General features: G+C 42.3%; 1 protein-coding gene across 1 annotated transcript; it reads left to right on the plus strand.

The window, feature by feature from the left end:
- Nucleotides 1-862: 862 nt before the first annotated feature.
- On the plus strand, nucleotides 863-13,919 carry LOC137095704 (snake venom vascular endothelial growth factor toxin HF-like). The gene is made up of 7 exons (XM_067462504.1): nucleotides 863-1,164; nucleotides 6,791-6,821; nucleotides 8,240-8,436; nucleotides 10,658-10,737; nucleotides 10,845-10,874; nucleotides 13,260-13,322; nucleotides 13,588-13,919. Exons 1-7 carry the CDS (start codon nucleotides 1,108-1,110, stop codon nucleotides 13,679-13,681), a joined length of 552 nt encoding a protein of 183 aa, XP_067318605.1. The 5' UTR covers nucleotides 863-1,107; the 3' UTR covers nucleotides 13,682-13,919.
- Nucleotides 13,920-22,590: the final 8,671 nt, after the last annotated feature.

Consider the following 22,590-nt stretch of genomic DNA (forward strand, 5'->3'; position numbering starts at 1 on the left):
GCCACATCCACTGTTTTAGCGTGGTGAGATTTGTTCCACACTGGGCATGCATACTCAGCAGCAGAGTAGCACAGCGCAAGGGCAGATGTCTTCACTGTGTCTGGTTGTCTTGCAATCCTGTGAGGAGGCTTCTCTCATGTCCCCCATTTAGCACAATATAATAATATATAACAATATAATAATTGTATATTATATATTACATGTCAGATCTATATACGGTAAATAAAAATGTAATGTTTGTTTGTGGGATTAGCATAACTCCAAAACCACTGGACGAATTGCCGCCAAATTTGGCCACAAGACACCTACTAAGCCAAGGAGTGAACGGCTCTCGCAGTCAGGAAGTTCTTCCTCATGTTCAGATGGAATCTCCTCTCTTGTAGTTTGAAGCCATTGTTCCGCGTCCTAGTCTCCAAGGAAGCAGAAAACAAGCTTGCTCCCTCCTCCTCCCTGTGGCTTCCTCTCACATATTTATACATGGCTATCATATCTCCTCTCAGCCTTCTCTTCTTCAGGCTAAACATACCCAGCTCCTTAAGCCGCTCCTCATAGGGCTTGTTCTCCAGACCCTTGATCATTTTAGTTGCCCTCCTCTGGACACATTCCAGCTTGTCAATATCTCTCTTGAATTGTGGTGCCCAGAATTGGACTTTGAGCATCAGAATGAATCAACAAAGCAAAAAAACGTGGTTGTGTTATTTTTTTCCCAAGGATGCATCAATGCGTGCCAATACACTTGTCATCCGCCTCCAAAAGACAGTGGGATGTCTAGTTTCCTGCCTCCTGCTAAAGGTCAGCATTCCCCTCCTTTGCGTGCTTCCTGACCTATTCCTCCCTGCTTTTCCTGCCCATCCTTCCATCCATCCTCCCCTTTTTCCTCTCACTCTCTCTTTCTCTCTTTCTCTCCGCCTTCCTTTCCCTTCTTTCCAGCCTTTGCTCACTCCTTTCTTTTCAGTCCCTCTTTTCACTTCTCAAGGGAGAAGGGAAGCAGATCCATTTCCCCCAATGGACACCTCTACTGGGGCCACTGGCCTGCTAATGCCGTCTCCCTAATTCTCTCACCAGTTTGGAACTGGGAGAACTGGGATTCTCCATTGCCTTCTGAAGATGGCCTTTGCGTACCTGCTGCTTGCTCTTTTCTTCCACGGAGTGTCCTGCAAACAGGTAGGAAACCAGGGAAAGGTGCAGGGAAGTTGTTGTTGTTGTTGCTATGGCTGTTGTTGTTATTTCTATCCATGAAGGCTTGTTGTTGTTCATTTGTTCAGTCATCTCTGACTCTTTGTGACCTCACGGACCAGCCCACGCCAGAGCTCCCTGTCGGCCGTCACCACCCCCAGCTCCTTCAAGGTCAGTCCAGTCACTTCAAGGATGCCGTCCATCCACCTTGCCCTTGGTCGGCCCCTCTTCCTTTTGCCTTCTACTTTCCCCAGCATGATTGTCTTCTCTAGGCTTTGCTGTCTCCTCATGATGTGGCCAAAAGACTTCATCTTGTCCTCTAGTCTCCTTCCCTCCAGTGAGCAGCCGGGCTTTCTTTCCTGGAGGATGGACTGGTTGGATCTTCTCGCAGTCCAAGGCACTCTCAGAACTTTCCTCCAACACCACAGCTCAAAAGCATCTCTCTTCCTTGGCTCAGCCTTCCCGAAGGTCCAGCTCTCACATCCGTAGGTGACTACAGGGAAGACCATGGCTTTGACTAGGCAATGGATCTTGGTTGCCAGTCTGATGTCTCTACTCTTCACTCTTTGATCGAGACTGGACATTGCTCTCCTCCCAAGAAGGAAGCGTCTTCTGATTTCCTGGCCACAGTCTGCATCTGCAGTCATCTTTGCGCCTAGAAATACAAACCCTGTCACGGCCTCCACATTTTCTCCCTCTATTTCCCAGTTGTCAATCATTCTTGTTGCCATAATCTTGGTTTTTTTGACGTTTCGCTGCAACCCGGCTTTTGCGCTTTCTTCTTTCACCTTGATGAAAAGGCTCCTCAGCTCCTCCTCGCTTTCGGCCATCAGAGTGGTGTCATCTGCATATCTGAGGTTGTTCATGTTTCTTCCAGCCATTTTCACCCCAGCTTTGCATTAATCAAGCCCCGCACATCCTCGCATGATGTGTTCTGCATACACGTTAAAAAGGTTGGGTGAGAGGATGCAGCCTTGCCGGACGCCTTTCCCAATCTGGAACCCGTCTCCTGTTCCGTGGTCAGTTCTGACTGTTGCTCCTTGGTCCTTGTCCAGATTCCTCAGGAGAGAGGGAAGGGGGCTTGGGATGCCCATCCCACCAAGAACTTGCCACAGTTGATTATGATCCACACAGTCCAAGGCTTTAGAAGAGTCAATGAAGCAGAAGTAGATGTTTTTCTGAAACTCCCGGCCTTCTCCATTCTCCAGCATCCGGATATTGGCAATCTGGTCTCTGGTTCCTCTGCCTTTTCTCAACCCAGCTTGAACATCTGGCCACTCTCGCTCCATGTCTTGCTGGAGTCTTCTTCCTTGCAGGATCTTGAGCATTCCCTTCCTGGCATGATGAGAAATAAGGGGCACTGTACGGAAGTTTGAGCAGTCTTTCATAGAATCATAGAATCAAAGAGTTGGAAGAGACCTCATGGGCCATCCAGTCCAACCCCATTCTGCCAAGAAGCAGGAATATTGCATTCAAATCACCCCTGACAAATGGCCATCCAGCCTCTGCTTAAAAGCTTCCAAAGAAGGAGCCTCCACCACACTCCGGGGCAGAGAGTTCCACTGCTGAACGGCTCTCACAGTCAGGAAGTTCTCCCTCATGTTCAGATGGAATCTCCTCTCTTGGAGTTTGAAGCCATGGCTCCATTGCGTCCTAATCTCCAAGGAAGCAGAAAACAAGCTTGCTCCCTCCTCCCTGTGGCTTCCTCTCACATATTTATACATGGCTATCATATCTCCTCTCAGCCTTCTCTTCTTCAGGCTAAACATGCCCAGTTCCCTAAGCCGCTCCTCATGGGGCTTGTTCTCCAGACCCTTGATCATTTGAGTTGCCCTCCTCTGGACACATTCCAGCTTGTCAATATCTCTCTTGAATTGTGGTGCCCAGAATTGGACACAATATTCCAGGTGTGGTCTAACCAAGGCGGAATAGAGCATGGGGAGCATTACTTCCCTGGATCTAGACACTATGCTCCTATTGATGCAGGCCAAAATCCCATTGGCTTTTTTTGCCGCCACATCACATTGTTGGCTCATGTTTAACTGGTTGTCCACGAGGACTCCAAGATCTTTTTCACACGTACTGCTCTCGAGCCAGGTGTCCCCCATTCTGTATCTTTGCATTTCATTTTTTCTGCCACATTTCCCTTTTTTGGTATGGGGATATAAGTTGATTTTTTTCCATGAAGGCTTACCATAACATTATTATTATTTTACTGACACAAAAGCACAGTATGTCACAGCAAACGAGATCTCTGTGCTGGATTTCGTATCACAAAATCACAAGTCGAACCCTTCCCAAGCGTCTAGGACTGTGTGATGTATTTCCGAATGATGCGCGCAGATCCAACTCAGGTGGCCTTTTGCAGTTGACAGATCATGATTTTGTCGATGTTTATTGTTTCCAAATGCCGGCTGAGATCTTTTGGCATGGCACCCAGTGCGCCCATTATTACCACTGGGACCACCTGGACTGGTTTATGCAATCAGAGCCTTTGCCGTTCGATTTTGAGGTCTTGATAGCGGCTGAGTTTCTCCTGTTGTTTTTCCTCAATGCGACTCTCACCTGGAATGGCGACATCAATCATCCAGACTTTTTTCTTTTCCACAATCGTGATGCCTGGTGTCTTGTGTTCCAAAACTTTGTCAGTCTGGATTTGAAAGTCCCACGGTATTTTTGCGTGTTCATTTTCCACTCCCTTTGTGGGTTTATGATCCCTTTACCAGTTCTTGACGCCTGGTATGCGGTCCTTGTGACATAAGTTCCAGTGAATCATCTGGGCCACAGAGTTGTGCCTCTGTTTGTAGTCCGTCTGTGTGATTTTCTTGCAGCAGCTGAGGAGATGGTCCATGGTTCCATCCGCTTCCTTGCACAGTCTGCATTTTGGGTCATCTGCTAGCTTTTGATCCCGGCCTTAATGGTCTTTGTCCTGATGGCTTGCTCCTGGGCTGCAAGAACCAGGCCTTCTTCTGTCTCCTTCTTCAAGGATCCATTCGTGAGACATCACCAGGTCTTCTCCCTGTCAACTTCTCCTTCAATTTTTTCAAGGTACTGCCCATGTAAGGCTTGTTTGTGCCAGCTGTCAGCTCTGGTTTGGAGTGCAGTTTTCTTGTACTGACTCTTTGTCTGCTGTGCTTTGAGAAGTTTCCGATTATTGACTTCATTCAAAGCAGGTTCTTGGCTTTCCTTTCCATCTTCTGCCAGGGCATCGTGTTTTTCTTCTTCGACTGCTTGTTTGACTTGTAAGAGTCCTCTTCCACCAGACTTTCTCGGCAGATAGAGCTGGTCAACATCACTGCGAGTGTCCAACATGTATGTGATCCAATACAGCAGCCAGCGGAGTGACCTTGTTTGCTGTGTACTAATCTGGTTGTGTATCAAATAATAATAAATCTGCACTGTAGAATTAATGTAGTTTGACACCAGTTTAACTGCCGGAATTCAATGCTATGGAATCATGGGAGTTATAGTTTTACCAAGTCTATTTGCAGTATTGCAATCAGGCATATAATTCCAAGGAGAGTTTCAAGAGCTTTCAAGATGAATAGGACTGCAAAATTATTTGGTGTGGTTCGAGCGCCCTCTAGTGGTCTTTACTGGTGCAACAGCTTCTGGATATTAAAATTGAACATTGTTTTTTAGTAGTCTGCTTTGCTATTCAATTCAAATGCATTGGGCCACATTTAAAAAAATAATGGCATTAATTTTTTTCATTGTTGCTCTGGCTTCAAATTTAGAAGGATGGCTACTAATTAGGGAAAAGTTGCCTAATTATAATTGTAATTATAATTATTAGGCAACTTGTTCCTAATGAATAGGAATAAACATTATTATTATTATTATTATTATTATTATTATTATTATTATTATTATTATTAGAAACAGAATAAGATGAGTCCACAGCAGTTAACGTCCTTATTATTATTATTATTATTATTATTTATCACTGGGTAGTCATTGAGCAATATATATATATATATATATATATATATATATATATAATTAGGAAAAAGTTGTATTATTATTATTATTAGGTAACTTGTTCCTAATTAATAGGAATAAACATTATTATTATTACTATTATTATTTGAAACACAAGATGAGTCTACAGCAGACAATATCCTTATTATTATTATTATTTATCACTAGCTAGTCATTGACATATATATATATATATATATATATATATATGAAAAATTGCCTTATTATTATTATTATTATTAGGCAACTTGTTTCTAATTAATAGGAATAAACATTATTGTTATTATTATTATTATTATTATTATTAGAAACACAACAAGATGAGTCCACAGCAGACAACATACTTATTATTATTATTATTATTATTAATCACTGGCTAGTCATTGACCAATATATATATATATATATAATTAGGAAAAAGTTGCCTAATTATTATTATTATTAGGCAACTTGTTCCTAATTAATAGGAATAAACATTATTGTTATTATTATTATTATTATTTGAAACACAACGAGATGAGTCCACAGCAGACAACATCCTTATTATTATTATCATTATTATTAATCACCGGCTAGTCATTGACCGATATATATATATATATATATATATATATAATTAGGAAAAAGTTGCCTAATTATTATTAGTATTATTATTATTATTATTAGGCAACTTGTTCCTAATTAATAGGAATAAACATTATTATTATTATTATTATTATTATTAGAAACAAGATGAGTCCACAGCAGACAACATCCTTATTATTATTATTATTATTATTTATCACTGGCTAGTCATTGACCAAGATATATATATATATATATATATGTAGGAAAAAGTTGCCTAATTATTATTATTATTAGGCAACTTGTTCCTAATTAATAGGAATAAACATTATTGTTATTATTATTATTATTATTTGAAACACAACGAGATGAGTCCACAGCAGACAATATCCTTATTATTAGTATTATTATTATTATTTCTTACCGGCAAGTCATTGACCGAGATATATATATATATAATTACGAAAAAGTTGCCTAATTATTATTAGTATTATTATTATTATTATTAGGCAACTTGTTCCTAATTAATAGGAATAAACATTATTATTATTATTATTATTATTATTATTATTATTTGGAACACAACGAGATGAGTCCACAGCAGACAACATCCTTATTATTATTATTATTATTATTATTATTTATCACTGGCTAAATATAATATAATATTTAAATAATTATTATAAATATAATATTAATATATTGATATTAAAATAATTATTATAAATATAATAATTAAAAATACATGGTTAATTAACTAAGCTGTTAGAACATAATTAAAATGCAATAGATAAAAACATGAAATAATTTAAGACACATACAGTAACAACATTGAAACCAATAGAAAGTCAATTTTAAATGGTACATATAATGGGTGTTGTTGTTTTTGGATTGAGTTCGAAGCAAGTTGCTGTGTTGGACTCCAGAATACTCGTCATAGAGGCAGGGGATTATGGGAGTTGTAGTACTTTCTCTAGGCTCTGGAGTCTGTTCTGTCGCTATGGGTTCCTTTGCAAAAGCATTGGACAAATCTCCAATTTCCTAATATCCGTCTCCTTCTTTTTTTCAGCCGAAATCTCCTTCTGAGCATCAAGCGGGAGGTGAGTTTCCTTGGAGGAATTTGGGAATTATTATTATTATTATTATTATTATTATTATTATTATTATTACGTATTATGATTACATATTATTATTATTATTATTATTATTATATTAATATGGCCATTTGCCTTTATCTTGTCCTTGTCTATTGCTCCATCTGGTTACTGGTAGGGCCCTTTCCTAGATTGGAAGACCTGGGACATTGGGAGTTGTAGTTTCCCAGGGTCGTGGTGCTTTTTCTGCCCAAGAGTGGAAACTACAACTCCCAGGATTTCATAGCATGGAATCCGGACAGTTCACGTGAGGCAAAAAACATCCATTTGAAAGTCCAGTTGCACCCTTAGTAAAACTACAACTCCCGGGGACCCTATCGCATGGAGCCAGGGCAGTTCAAGTGGGGTCAAATGGTGCCCTTAGTAAAACTACCACTCCCAGGATCCCAACACAAGGAGCCAGGGCAGTTTAAACAGCCCTCTTAGTAAAACTACAACTCCCGGGACCCCATCACATGGAGCCAAGGCAATTCAAATGGGGTCAGATGGCACACTTAGTAAAACTACAACTCCCAGGATCCTATGGCATGGAGCTGGGGCAGTTCAAGTGAGGTCAAACAGCACCCTTAGTAAAACTGCAACTCCCAGGATCCCATGGCATGGAGTTGGGGCAGTTCAAGTGGGTTCAAACAGCACCCTTAGTAAAACTGCAACTCCCAGGATCCCATGGCATGGAGTTGGGGCAGTTCAAGTGGGTTCAAACAGCACCCTTAGTAAAACTGCAACTCCCAGGATCCCATGGCATGGAGTTGGGGCAGTTCAAGTGGGTTCAAACAGCACACTTGGTCAAACTATAACTCCCAGGATCCCACGGCATGGAGTCAGGGCAGTTCAAGTGGAGTCAAATGGCACCCTTAGTAAAACTACACCTCCCAGGATCCCATAGCATTGAGCAGTGACAGTTCAAGTAGGATAAAACGCATCCTCCCGACAATCCAGATGCAACCTTAGTAAAACTACAACTCCCGAGATCCCATCGCGTGGAGCCAGGGCAATTCAAACGGGGCCAGATGGCGCCCTTAGTGAAACTACAACTCCCAGGATCCCATTGCACAGAGACAGGACAGATCAAGTGGGGTCAAATGTCACCCTTAGTCAAACTACAACTCCCAGGATCTCACGGCATGTAGTCAGGGCAGCTAAACTGGGGTCAAATGGCACCCTTAGTAAAACTACACCTCCTAGGATCCCATAGCATTGAGCAGTGACATTTCAAGTAGGGTCAAACGGAATCCACTTGACAGTTCAGATGCATCCTTAGTAAAACTACACTTCCCAGGATTCTATAGCATTATAGCAAACAGCAGCGGGGTGTGTAATGATGTGGACTAACATGCCTTGATGACCTGCTTTGAATCCTGCAGCGGTTCCCTTTGCGGAAGTCTGGCGCCGGAGCTACTGCCGCTCTCGGGAGACACTGGTGGACATCTTGGCCGAATTCCCCCACGAAGCCGAGCACATCTTCAAGCCGCCATGCGTCCCGTTGTGGCGATGTGCCGGGTGCTGTGGAGACGAAAGCTTGGAGTGTGCCGCGGTGGAGACGCGCACCATTGACCTGCAGGTCGGTTAAGGTTTGGGCCAGGAGCATTGATCCTAGAGGTTGACTGGATTCTCCATTGATCCTAGAAGTTTGCTTGTCCTACGTTGATCCTAGAGGTTTGCTAGAGTCTATGTTGATCCTAGAGGTTGACTGGATTCTACGTTGATCCTAGGAGTTTGCTAGAGTCTACTTTGATCCTAGGGGTTGACTGGATTCTCCGTTGATCCTAGAGGTTTGCTTGGTTCTGTGTTGATCCTAGAGGTTGACGGATTCTCCGTTGATCCTAGAAGTTTGCTCATTCTCCGTTGATCCTAGAGGTTTGCTCGGTTCTGCGTTGATCCTAGAGGTTGATTGGATTCTACTTTCATCCTAGAAGTTTGCTTGTTCTACGTTGATCCTAGAGGTTTGCTTGGTTCTGTGTTGATCTTAGAGGTTGACTGGATTCTACGTTGATCCTAGAAGTTTGCTAGAGTGTACATTGATCCTAGAGGTTGACTGGATTCTACGTTGATCCTAGCGGTTTGCTAGAGTCTACGTTGATTCTAGAGGTTGTCTGGATTCTCCGTTGATCCTAGAAGTTTGCTTGTCCTACGTTGATCCTAGAGGTTTGCTAGAGTCTATGTTGATCCTAGAGGTTGACTGGATTCTCCGTTGATCCTAGAAGTTGGCTTGTTCTACCTTGATCCTAGAGGTTTGCTAGGGTCTACGTTGATCCTAGAGGTTGACTGGATTCTATGTTGATCCTAGAGGTTTGCTAGATTCTATGTTGATCCTAGAGGTTGACTGGATTCTACCGTGATCCTAGAAGTTTGCTAGAGTCTACGTTGATCCTAGGGGTTGACTGGATTTTACCTTGATCCTAGAGGTTTGCTAGAGCCTACGTTGATCCTAGAGGTTGACTGGATTCTACGTTGATCCTAGAAGTTGACTGGATTCTACGTTGAGCCTAGAAGTTTGCTTGTTCTACATTGATCCTAGAGGTTTGCTAGAGTCTATGTTGATCCTAGAGGTTGACTGGATTCTACGGTGATCCTAGAAGTTTGCTTGTTCTACATTGATCCTAGAGGTTTGCTAGAGTCTACGTTGATTCTAGAGGTTGACTGGATTCTACCTTGGTCCTAGAGGTGTGCTAGAGTCTACGTTGATCCTAGAGGTTGACTGGATTCTACCTTGGTCCTAGAGGTTTGCTAGAGTATACATTGATCCTAGAGGTTGACTGGATTCTATATTGATCCTAGAAGTTTGCTTGTTCTACCTATATTCTAGAGGTTTGCTCAGTTCTGTGTTGATCCTAGAGGTTTGCTGGATTCTACGTTGAACAAAGAGGTGTCCTAGATTCTATGTTGATCTTATGGGTATGCTAGGTTCTACATTGTTCAAAGAGGTGTGCTACATTCTTTGTTGATCATAGAGGTTTGTTAGATTCTACATTGATCCTATAGGTGTCCTAGATTCTACGTTGATCCTAGAAGTTGACTGGATTCGACCTTTATCCTAGAGGTTTCTTGTTCTACATTGATCCTAGAGGTTTGCTAGTGTCTACGTTGTTCCTAGAGGTTGACTGGATTCTACGTTGATCCTAGAAGTTTGCTTGGTTCTGCGTTGATCCTAGAGGTTGACTGGATTCTACGCTGATCCTAGAGGTTGACGGATTTTACCTTGATCCTAGAAGTTTGCTTGTTCTACGTTGATCTTAGAAATTTGCTGAATTCTTTGTTGATCTTAGAGGTTTATTGGATTCTACATTGATCATAGAGGTTTGCTAGATTGTACATTGATTATAGAGGTTTGTGGGATTCTACGTTGATCAAAGAGGTGTTCTAGATTCTATGTTGATCATATGGGTTTGCTAGATTCTACAATGTTCAGAGAGGTGTGCTGGATTCTTTGTTGATCATAGAGGTTTGCTAGATTCTACGTTGATCATATGGATTTGCTAGATTATATGTATATCATAGAGGTTTGCTAGATTCTACGTTGATCATAGAGTTTTGTTGGACTCTACGCTGATCCTAGAGGTTGGCTGGATTCTACATTAATCACAGAGGTGTGCTAGATTCTGTTCTGATCATAAGTTTGGCTGGATTGTATGTTGATCATAGGCGTTTGCTGGAGGCCCTCTGCATCAGTTCAGGAATAGAGTCATGGAAGAAGGTGGGCCGCCAGTCCAAGTCACAAGGAAAGTAACTAGTTCCTTTTGCAAAGTAATGACTCCAGTAACTACTTTGTCTCCTGCTCGCAGGTGGTGCGTGTGAGCCCCATCCTGGGCAAGACGCAGCAGGAGGTCATGACATTCACAGAGCACACGCGGTGTGTTTGCCGGTGAGTGAGTTAGGGGCACGTTCCAAGCCACTGCGAGAAGACCTCTCCCTCTGCCAAAACATGCATTTTCATCTGTCTAAGAATCCAATTTCTATGTTCTTTTCCAGGCCTCGGCGAAAACGTTTGAAAAAAGAGAGGTATGTATGTCTTCATGTCAATGTATACCCTGATTTTCTCCTGTCATGAGACCTAAGGTCATTTGCAATAATTAAATAATTATTATAAATAATTATTTATATAATTTATTTATTTTTATATTTAAATATATTTATTTATTTTTATATCAAAATAAATGTTTAGCTAAAATGTTATATTACAGGGGTGTGTGGATGTATATGTGTATATGTATGTATATGTGCCTATGTATGTATATGTATGTGCATATATATGTTTGTAGAGATATGTATGTGAATGTAAGTATATCTAAATGTGCATGTGTGTGTATATATGTATGCGGATACATATATGTTTAGCTAAAATGTTATATTACAGATGTGTGTATGTATATGTGTGGATATGTATGTATATGTGCCTATGTATGTATATGTATGTGCATATATATGTTTGTAGAGATATGTATGTGAATGTAAGTATATCTAAATGTGCATGTGTGTGTATATATGTATGCGGATACATATATGTTTAGCTAAAATGTTATATTACAGATGTGTGTATGTATATGTGTGGATATGTATGTATATGTGCCTATGTATGTATATGTATGTGCATATATATGTATGTAGAGATATGTGTGTGAATGTAAGTATATCTGAATGTGCATGTGTGTGTACATATTTATGCGGATACATATATGTTTAGCTAAAATGTTATATTACAGATGTGCGTGGATGTATATGTGTGTATATGTATGTATATGTGCCTATGTATGAATATGTTGTGTTCTGTATGCATGTATATGTGTGTATGCATGTATATATGTGTGTGCATGTATATATATGGATGTAGATATATATGTATGTAGAGATATGTGTGTGAATGTAAGTATATCTGAATGTGCATGTGTGTGTATATATTTATGCCAGTCCAAGTCACAAGGAAAGTAACTAGTTCCTTTTGCATGTTTAGCTAAAATGTTATATTACAGATGTGTGTGGATGTATATGTGTGTATATGTATGTATATGTGCCTATGTATGAATATGTTGTGTTCTGTACGCATGTATATGTGTGTATGCATGTATATATGTGTGTGCATGTATATATATGGATGTAGATATATATGTATGTAGAGATATGTGTGTGAATGTAAGTATATCTGAATGTGCATGTGTGTGTATATATTTATGCGGATACATATATGTTTAGCTAAAATGTTATATTACAGATGTGTGTGGATGTATATGTGTGTATATGTATGTATATGTGCCTATGTATGAATATGTTGTGTTCTGTATGCATGTATATGTGTGTATGCATGTATATATGTGTGTGGATGTATATATATGGATGTAGATATATATGTATGTAGAGATATGTGTGTGAATGTAAGTATATCTGAATGTACATGTGTGTGTATATATGTATGTGGGTGTATATATGTATGCGGGTATATATATATATATGTATGTATATTTGAATGTGCATGTGTGTAAATATGTTTGTGGGTACATATATGTATGTATATGTGTTTTTATATATATATACACATATATATGAATGTGAGTATATATATATTTGTGGCTGTATATATAGATTTGAATGTGCATGTGCATTTATATATGTATGTATATCTGAATGTGCACGTTTGTGTATATATGTATGTGGGTATATATGTGTATATATATCTGAATGTGCATGTGTGTAAATATGTATTTGGGTACATATATATATGTAAACCTGAATGTGCATGTGTGTATGTGATATATATGTGTGATATATATATATATATATATATATATATATATGAATGTGAGTATATATGTTTTTGTGGCTTTATATATCGATTTGAATGTGCATGTGCATGTATATATGTATGTATAACTGAATGTACATGTTTGTGTATATATGTATGTGGGTGTATATATGTATGTATATCTGAATGTGCACATTTGTGTATATATATATATTTATGCGGGTATATATATTTATGTATACCTGAATGTGCAGGTGTGTAAATATGTATGTGGGTACTTATATGTATGTATACCTAAATGTGCATGTGTGTATGTGATATATATGTGAGTATATATGTTTGTGGCTATATATATATAGATTTGAATGTGCATGTGCATGTATATATGTATGTATAACTGAATGTACATGTTTGTGTATATATGTATGTGGGCGTAAATATGTATGTATATCTGAACGTTCATATGTGTGTGTGTGTATTTGTAAAAGCTTAGACAGTTGCTGCTCCGCATACTGATTGTCCCATTTCCAGACTCTAACACCCTGAATCCCCCTGCTAGCATGGCAAATCACTGTGATCACACATCCCTGGGGAGATATAAGGACTATGCCCTTAAAATAGAAGTTGAATGGCTTCTCTTCTGCTTGCAGGATCCACCGGATCGGGGCCAAGAGGAAACCCCGGGAGCCAGAAACGACGTCTTCCCCTCCGCTGTATGTAACCCATAGCATTGCATTGCACACAGGCTTGGGCAAACTTCAGCCCTCTCTCCAGGTGTTTTGGACTGCAACTCCCATCATTCCTAACAGCCGGTAGGCTGTTAGGAATGATGGGAGTTGCAGTCCAAAACACCTGGAGAGAGGGCTGAAGTTTGCCCATGTTTGGTCTACACTGGATGGCACCACTTGGGTCCAAACTGCACCATATTGGAGAGTAATATATATAAATATTTTGTTGTTATTTTGTTGTTTTATCCAGCAGTTGCCAACTTTCCAACGAACGGAGACGCGACGCTGACGAAGAAGTCCAAGACGAAGCTATGGATCCGACTGAAACCGAGAACGTGCCCTGAAGATGCCATCACGCAACATGTTGCATCTACAGTGTACAATTAATGCATTTTGGGACTGCTTCGACTGCCATGGCTCAATGCTGCGGAATGCTGGGAGTTGAAGTTTGCTCAAGGCCTTTGGAAACTACAGCTCGCTCGATCCCATAACATTGAGTCATGGAAGTCCAAGCAGTGCCAAACTGGATTCGTTCTGCAGTGTAGATGACACCTTTATGTCTGACTTATCCCTATAGTTCTATGCCCCATAGCCTCTTATTGTTTTCTATGACTTCCTTTCCACATACCTATTTTTGCAAAGCATTTATTTATGACTACCTTGGGGACCCGGCATTGTGCTCCAAGTTTAGTCTAGATCCAGATGGGTTCAGTGAGTATGGGTGGATTACCACTCCCAGTCCCATCATCCATGGTCCATCCTCCTCCAAACTTCACCAGGATGTAGTGTGGGTCGCGGGGGCTCTGTGTGCCAAGTTTGGTCTTGATCGGTCATTGGATGAGGGTTGCAGTGGTCTTTGGAAGTGAGTGAAGGTACTGCAAATCCCATTATCCATTGTCTGTCATCCCCCAAACCGCACCAGGATGTAGAGTGGCTGATGGGAGCTCTGTGTGCCAAGTTTGGTCTTGATTGGTCATTGGATGAGCGTTGCAGTGGGCTCAGGAAGTGAGTGAAGGTACTGCAAATCCCATCATCCATTGTCTGTCATCCCCAAACCGCACCAGGATGTAGAGTGGCTGATGGGAGCTCTGTGTGCCAAGTTTGGTCTTGATTGGTCATTGGATGAGCATTGCAGTGGGCTCAGGAAGTGAGTGAAGGTACTGCAAATCCCATCATCCATTGTCCGTCATCCCCCAAACCGCACCAGGACGTAGAGTGGGTGATGGGGGCTCTGTGTGCCAAGTTTGGTCTTGATAAATCATTGGTGTGGGTCGCAGTGGTCTCTGGAAGTGAGTGAAGGTACTGCAAATCCCATCATGCATTGTCTGTTATCCCCCAAATCACACCAGGATGTAGAGTGGGTGATGGGAGCTCTGTGAGTCAAGTTTGGTCTTGATCGGTCATTGGATGAGGGTTGCAGTGGTCTTTGGAAGTGAGTTAAAGTACTGCAAATCCCATCATCCATTGTCCATCGTCCCCCAAACTGCACCAGGATGTAGAGTGGATGATGGGGGCTCTGTGAGCCAAGTTTGGTCTTGATCGGTCATTGGATGAGGGTTGCAGTGGGCTCAGGAAGTGAGTGAAGGTAATGCAAGTCCCATCATCCATAGTCCAACCTTGCCCAAACCACACCAAGACGTAAAATGGATCATGAGGGGTCTGTGTGCCAAGTGTGGTCCTGGTCTGTGATTAGTGGAGGCCGCAATGTTCCATGAGAAGAGAGTTGGGTGAAGGTACTGCAAATCCCATCATCTGTGGTCCATCTTCCCCCAAGCTTCACCAGGGTGTTATGTGTGCCAAGTTTGGTCCAGGTCTGTCATTCATGTTGGTCCCAATGGTTTCACGAAGTGAGTGACGGTACTGCAAGTCCCATCATCCGTGGCCCACCCTCCCCCAAACCACACCAGGATGTCCAGTGGGTCATGGGGTTTCTGTGTGCCAAGTCTGGTCCAGTTCCATCATTGGTGGGCATCACAGTGGTCTGTGGGAGCTGAAGCGATTGAAAGTACTGCAAATCCCATCATCCATGGTCCAACCTCCCCTAAATTGCACCAGATCTTAAAGTGTGTCATGGGGGTTATGTGTACCAAGTTTGGTCCAGGTCTGTCATCCATGCTGGTCCCAATGGTTTCACGAAGTGAGTGACGGTACTGTAAGTCCCATCATCCATGATCCGTTCTCCCCCAACCCACACCAGGATGTCCAGTGGGTCATGGGGTTTCTGTGTGCCAAGTTTGGCCCAGTTCCATCATTGGTGGGCATCACAGTGGTCTGTGGGAGCTGAAGCGATCGAAAGTACTACAAATCCCATCATCTATTGACACTCTTTTTTTTTAACCCCTGTGACTTTCTGACAAATAAAATCCAGTTTTGCTCATATATTCGACCACCTGAGAAAATGTGGACGGGAAAGTATATTGCTTGAAGAGCCTTCGTCGGTGGCATTCCTTGTAACTATGCGCATATCATATGGCACATTTTACCATTGGTATATAAGTATTTTTATGGGAGGGGGGGTCCTGAATTATGCATTTGGGGGTATTATTATTATTGTTATTATTATGAGCCATGGTGGTGAAACGGGTTAAACCCTTGTGCCAGCTGAACTGCTGACCCGAAGTTTGGCGGCTCAAATCTGCAATATGGAGTGAGCTCCTGTCTGGCAGTTCCAGCTTCCCATGCGGGGACATGAGAGAAGCCTTCCACAGGATGGTAACACATTTGGGCATTCCCCTGGACAACATCTCTGTAGACAGCCAATTCTCTCACACAAGAAGCTACTTGCAGTTTCTCAAGTTACTCCCAATACGAAAGGGAAAAAAAAAAGTAATTTCTGGCTTATGGCTTACGGCTTGTCTTAACCTATTCTGACACTCAATTGTACTTACAATGGCTTTGTCAGAGCTTCCTAGCTGACCAACAGCACATCTGAGGCATTTTTCTAAACTGAAAGAGACGGGGGAGACTGGGTTGTTGTAGGTTTTTTCGGGCTATATGGCCATGTTCTAGAGGCATTCTCTCCTGACATTTCACCTGCATCTATGGCAAACATCCTCAGAGGTAGTGAGGTGTGTTGGAACTAGGAAAAAGGGTTTATATATCTGTGGAATGACCAGGGTGGGACAAAGGACTCTTGTCTGCTGGAGCTAGGTGTGAAAGTTTCAACTGACCACCTTGATTAGCATTTGATTGCCTGGCAGTGCCTGGAGCAAACGTTTGTTGAGAGGTGATTAGATGTCCTTGTTTGTTTCCTCTCTGTTGTTGTGCTGTTTCAATTTTAGAGGTTTTTTTAATACTGGTAGCCAGATGTTGTTCATTTTCATGGTTTCCTCCTTTCTGTTGAAATTGTCCACATGCTTCTTGTGGATTTCAATGGCTTCTCTGTGTAGCCTGACATGGTGGTTGTGAGAGTGGTCCAGCACTTCTGTGTTCTCAAGTAATATGCTGTGTCCAGGTTGGTTCATCAGGTGCTCTGCTGTGGCTGACTTCTCTGGTTGAAAGAGTCTGCAGTGCCTTTTATGTTCCTTGATTCGTGTTGTATTTGGTGGTCCCTCTGGAGACTTCTTGTCCAAAGCTGCATGGTATACGGTAGACTCCTGCAGACGTGAGAGGATCCCTCTTGTCCTTTGCTGAACGGAGCATTGGTTGGATTTTCTTGGTGGGTCTGGAGATAGTGTGTATGTTGTGTTTCCTCATCAGCTTCCCTCTGCGGTCAGTGTATGGCAGGAACACTTTTCCTCTGGGTGGATCTTGTCTTGACTCTCGTGGCTTCTTCTCGGTGGTCTTGCAGCTCTCCTGATGTCTGAGGTGGTCTCCCTTGGCCTGGAGAACCCAGTTGAGGTGGTTCGGTTCATCTTGGAGGAGGTGGGCTTCCCAGATTCTTTTTGCAGTTCCCTTGATGTCTGGCAGGAACACTTTCCCTCTGGGTGGACCTTCGCCTTGACTCTCGTGGCTTCTTCTCGGTGGTCTTGCAGCTCTTCTGATGTCTGAGGTGGAGTCTCCATTGGCCTGGAGAGCCCAGTTGAGGGGGTTCGGTTCATCTTGGAGGAGGTGGGCTTCCCAGATTCTTTTTGCAGTTCCCTTGATGTCTGGCAGGAACACTTTCCCTCTGGGTGGACCTTCGCCTTGACTCTCGTGGCTTCTTCTTGGTGGTCTTGCAGCTCTTCTGATGTCTGAGGTGGAGTCTCCATTGGCCTGGAGAGCCCAGTTGAGGGGGTTCGGTTCATCTTGGAGGAGGTGGGCTTCGCAGATTCTTTTTGCAGTTCCCTTGATGTCTGGCAGGAACACTTTCCCTCTGGGTGGACCTTCGCCTTGACTCTCGTGGCTTCTTCTTGGTGGTCTTGCAGCTCTTCTGATGTCTGAGGTGGAGTCTCCATTGGCCTGGAGAGCCCAGTTGAGGGGGTTCGGTTCATCTTGGAGGAGGTGGGCTTCCCAGATTCTTTTTGCAGTTCCCTTGATGTCTGGCAGGAACACTTTTCCTCTGGGTGGATCTTCATCTTTACTCTCGTGGCTTGTTCTTGGTGGTCTTGCAGCTCTTCTGATGTCTGAGGTGGAGTCTCCATTGGCCTGGAGAGCCCAGTTGAGGTGGTCACGTTCATCTTGGAGGAGGTGGGCTTCGCAGATTCTTTTTGCACGGTCTGCCAAGGTCTTAATGGGGAGATTCCAAAATGGAGATCTCATCCCCAGGGAAAAAGGCGGTCTCTAGACCCAAAGAGATACCTTTAAACCAATAGCTGCAAGGGCTTGCAGGCTGGCTTCCAACCTCTGTTAATAATGAACTTTCAGGGTGCTGCTAAAATTGTAGCAACTCTGGGAGAAATGCAAAAGAATGCTATCCCATCCAACCAAAAGGTAAATGCAAACCAAGCTCCTGGAAGATGGAACACTCTTCTTCTACCACTTGCTTCCCTTGCAGAAGCCCTCTCTCTGCCTCCTGATTTGTTTGGACTGCTCAACTCTGTCGATATCACTATCTGGGTGTTGTTGTTGTTGTTTTGCCCCATTGATCCTAGCAATGGGGCAAAAAAAGGAGCGGAATAAGATTTGCTGCAGAAATAAAAACAAAGGAAGAAGAGTGTGCCGTCGCGCCTGGGGGCTACAGCTCTTAGTGAAAGAGGCATGGATGTCATAGAATCATAGAATCATAGAATCAAAGAGTTGGAAGAGACCTCATGGGCCATCCAGTCCAACCCCATTCTGCCAAGAAGCAGGAATATTGCATTTAAATCACCCCTGACAGATGGCCATCCAGCCTCTGTTTCAAAGCTTCCAAAGAAGGAGCCTCCACCACACTCCGGGGCAGAGAGTTCCACTGCTGAACGGCTCTCACAGTCAGGAAGTTCTTCCTCATGTTCAGATGGAATCTCCTCTCTTGTAGTTTGAAGCCATTGTTCCATTGCGTCCTAGTCTCCAAGGAAGCAGAAAACAAGCTTGCTCCCTCCTCCCTGTGGCTTCCTCTCACATATTTATACATGGCTATCATATCTCCTCTCAGCCTTCTCTTCTTCAGGCTAAACATGCCCAGTTCCCTAAGCCGCTCCTCATAGGGCTTGTTCTCCAGACCCTTGATCATTTTAGTCGCCCTCCTCTGGACACATTCCAGCTTGTCAATATCTCTCTTCAATTGTGGTGCCCAGAATTGGACACAATATTCCAGGTGTGGTCTAACCAAAGCAGAATAGAGCATGGGGAGCATGACTTCCCTAGATCTAGACACTAGGATCCTCTTGATGCAGGCCAAAATCCCATTGGCTTTTTTTGCCGCCGCATCACATTGTTGGCTCATGTTTAACTTGTTGTCCATGTGACATCTTTCCCCAGGGGATTGCTTCTTGCCCTCCTTTAGGAAACTGGAACTCTCAAAGACCCAAAACACAGCAGATAACTCGAAATGATATTTTATTGATCACAAAGAGTTATTTCTCTAAAGCAATAAGCTGGAGACTTCAGAGGGGTGAATGAAAATATACGTTACAGTCTCAATTAGTCCTGGGTTTAAGGAGTTTGAAGCTGAGAAGCTTTTCCAAGTTTCCTCTTTCCTCAATGGCTGTGAATGCCGGAGCAATCCACAACCTCAATTCAAATGGCCTATGTTTGAAGACTCAGGATCTTCCTTTGGTGCCAAAAGAACTGGTTCAAAGGCGCTTGAGACTTCCAACGTCGTTCAGGTTGGTCTGAACATGAAGCATAAGTCTCAAGGGTAAAAAACCTCAGAATTGGTGCTGAGAGGTAATTTAATCACTTACTCACATCCATCTGGTAGAAACTCTCTCTCTCTCTCTCTCTCTATATATATATATATGTGGATGTAGCGTACCTGGATTTCAGAAAGGCCGTCAACAAGGTTCCCCATGACCTTCTGGCAAGGAAACTAGTCCAATGTGGGCTAGGCAAAACTACGGTGAGGTGGATCTGGAATTGGTTAAGTGGACGAACACAGAGAGTGCTCACTAACGCTTCCTCTTCATCTTGGAAAGAAGTGACAAGTGGAGTGCCGCAGGGTTCCATCCTGGGCCCGGTCCTGTTCAACATCTTTATTAACGACTTAGATGAAGGGCTAGAAGGCAGGATCATCAAGTTTGCAGACGACACCAAATTGGGAGGGATAGCCAATAGTCCAGAGGACAGGAGCAGGATTCAAAGGGATCTTGACAGATTAGAGAGATGATGGGCCAAAACTAACAAAATGAAGTTCAACAGTGACAAATGCAAGATACTCCACTTTGGCAGGAAAAACGAAATGCAAAGATACAGAATGGGGGACGCCTGGCTCGAGAGCAGTACGTGTGAAAAAGATCTTGGAGTCCTCGTGGACAACAAGTTAAACATGAGCCAACAATGTGACGTGGCGGCAAAAAAAGCCAATGGGATTTTGGCCTGCATCAAGAGGAGCATAGTGTCTAGATCTAGGGAAGTAATGCTCCCCATGCTCTATTCTGCTTTGGTTAGACCACATCTGGAATATTGTGTCCAATTCTGGGCACCACAATTCAAGAGAGATATTGACTCTAAGCTGGAATGTGTCCAGAGGAGGGAGACTAAAATGATCAAGGGTCTGGAGAACAAGCCCTATGAGGAGCGGCTTAGGGAACTGGGCGTGTTTAGCCTGAAGAAGAGAAGGCTGAGAGGAGATATGATAGCCATGTATAAATATGCGAGAGGAAGCCACAGGGAGGAGGGAGCAAGCTTGTTTTCTGCTTCCTTGGAGACTAGGACACAGTGGAACAATGGCTTCAAACTACAAGAGAGGAGATTCCATCTGAACATTAGGAAGAACTTCCTGACTGTGAGAGCCGTTCAGCAGTGGAACTCTCTGCCCCGGAGTGTGGGGAGGGCTCCTTCTTTGGAAGCTTTTAAGCAGAGGCTGGATGGCCATTTGTCAGGGGTGATTTGAATGCAATATTCCTGCTTCTTGGCAGAATGGGGTTGGACTGGATGGCCCAGGAGGTCTCTTCCAACTCTATGATTCTATGATATATATATATATATATATATATATATATATATATATGCACACTATATATATATATATATATATATATATATATATATATATATACACATATATATTCTTTATTAAATTTCCAGTTTACATTTAAAATAGGGATTTGTAGCCGAAGCTACTAAGAAGTGTAAAGTGTGAGTAGTTGATATGACCCCGAAAAGAAAAAGACAGTGATGTGTGAGAGAAAATAAAGGGTGAAAAAAGAAGAGAAGAGAAAGGGGGAAAGAGAAAAGAGAGAGGGAAAAAAAGAAAGAAAGAAAACGGAATAAAAAGTATAGCCGAGTTTAAAAAAAGAGAGTAACAGTTGCTTTCGACTTCCTGGGGTCTTCTAGAGATCTGCTCTTGCCACCTTTCTCAGTATCTTTTTCTTTCTCTTCTCTCCTCATCTTCTTCCTCTTCCTTCCCTCCTTCACTTCCTTCATTAGATCAGAATCCTTTTATTCCTTTGCTTAAAGTATTCCATCACTTTTTCCCAATTCGTTTCTTTCATGTTCATTCCTTTGCTTCTTGTTATTAAAAAAGTAAGTCTGTCCATGTTCATAATTTCCAAAATTTTTGTCAGTCTCTCGTTTTCGTCTGGTATTTCCTTTTGTTTCCATCTCCTGGCGTAGCAGATCCTTGCTGGCGTTGTTATCAGAAAAAGATTTTTCTTTTTCTAAAATTCTTTTTCCATCTGGTAGAAACTCTGATGGCAGAATGAAAAAGGGAAGCACTTGAGCTGACAATTGAGCTGAGAAAGCAATTCAACTGGTGCAAACAACATTGATTGACAGCTATAAGTAACCAATCAATCCAACTATACATAAGCAGGGTAAAAAGGCAGGATTAAGCATGATACAACAGTTTAAATCTTGCAACTAACAATTCTACGCATAGGTGGCACCACTTGCACCGTCACAAAGAGAGAGAGAAAGTGAGAGGCGCCTTTGCATTCCAAAGCCATGTGTCACACAGTGGAGTGACGCAGAGGCTGCTGGGACTTGTAGTTTCCTTTCTTTTGGGATAAAGGTAGGTCTCTCAATTGCTTCTCCTTGCTACGGCTATTCTGAGCATAAGCAGAGTGCCTTCATGCCAGCAAATGGGACAAATATTTGAAAGGATCCCCTTTTAAGAATCCCCTTTTATATACTTATAGATGCAAAGGTTATATGATTTTCAGGGACTACTTTTCCCAGAATCCCCAATCCAGTGGATTATGGTTGTTGTAGTCTTCTAAAAAAAGTCACTTTTTCTCAGCCCTTTTATATACTTATAGATACAAAGGTTATATAATTTTCTGGAACTATTTCCCCCAGAATCCCCAATCCAGTGGATTATGGTTGTTGTAGTCTTTTTAAAAAATGTCACTTTTCCCCAGCTCTAAATATTTTTGGGATTTATTATCCAAAATTTATTATCCTTTCAAACTGTATGGCTGGTGGGGGATAATGGGACCTGTCATGCAAAATGGCACACAGGCTTTTTAAGCAGGGAGTGCTAAGGGTTTCTGGGAAATGTAGTACAGAAAAAAACACCTCCCTTCCCTATCCAAGCCCTGCTGTTAAATAGGGAGTCCCAGAGGATTTGGGGGGAATTGTGTTACCTAATGCAAAAGTAATTGTATCTAGGAGGGGATGATGGGAGTTGTAGTCCACCCCTTTTAAAAAAAATTAAAACCCAACAACTATTTTTTTCTAAACTTTGAAAATCACAGAGCCTATAAGTCCCCCTTCTCCTAAAGTGATGCAGGCAGCTGGGTGATGATGGGAG

The sequence above is a fragment of the Anolis sagrei genome, chromosome Y, assembly GCF_037176765.1.
Source record: "Anolis sagrei isolate rAnoSag1 chromosome Y, rAnoSag1.mat, whole genome shotgun sequence".
NCBI lineage: Eukaryota > Metazoa > Chordata > Lepidosauria > Squamata > Dactyloidae > Anolis > Anolis sagrei.

Coding starts and splice junctions, on each gene's coding strand:
- LOC137095704 (XM_067462504.1), top strand. CDS start 1,108: ATGGCCTTTGCGTACCTGCTGCTTGCTCTTTTCTTCCACGGAGTGTCC. Junction 6,822..8,239: donor TTCTGAGCATCAAGCGGGAG/GTGAGTTTCCTT, acceptor TGAATCCTGCAG/CGGTTCCCTTTGCGGAAGTC. Junction 8,437..10,657: donor CGCGCACCATTGACCTGCAG/GTCGGTTAAGGT, acceptor TCCTGCTCGCAG/GTGGTGCGTGTGAGCCCCAT.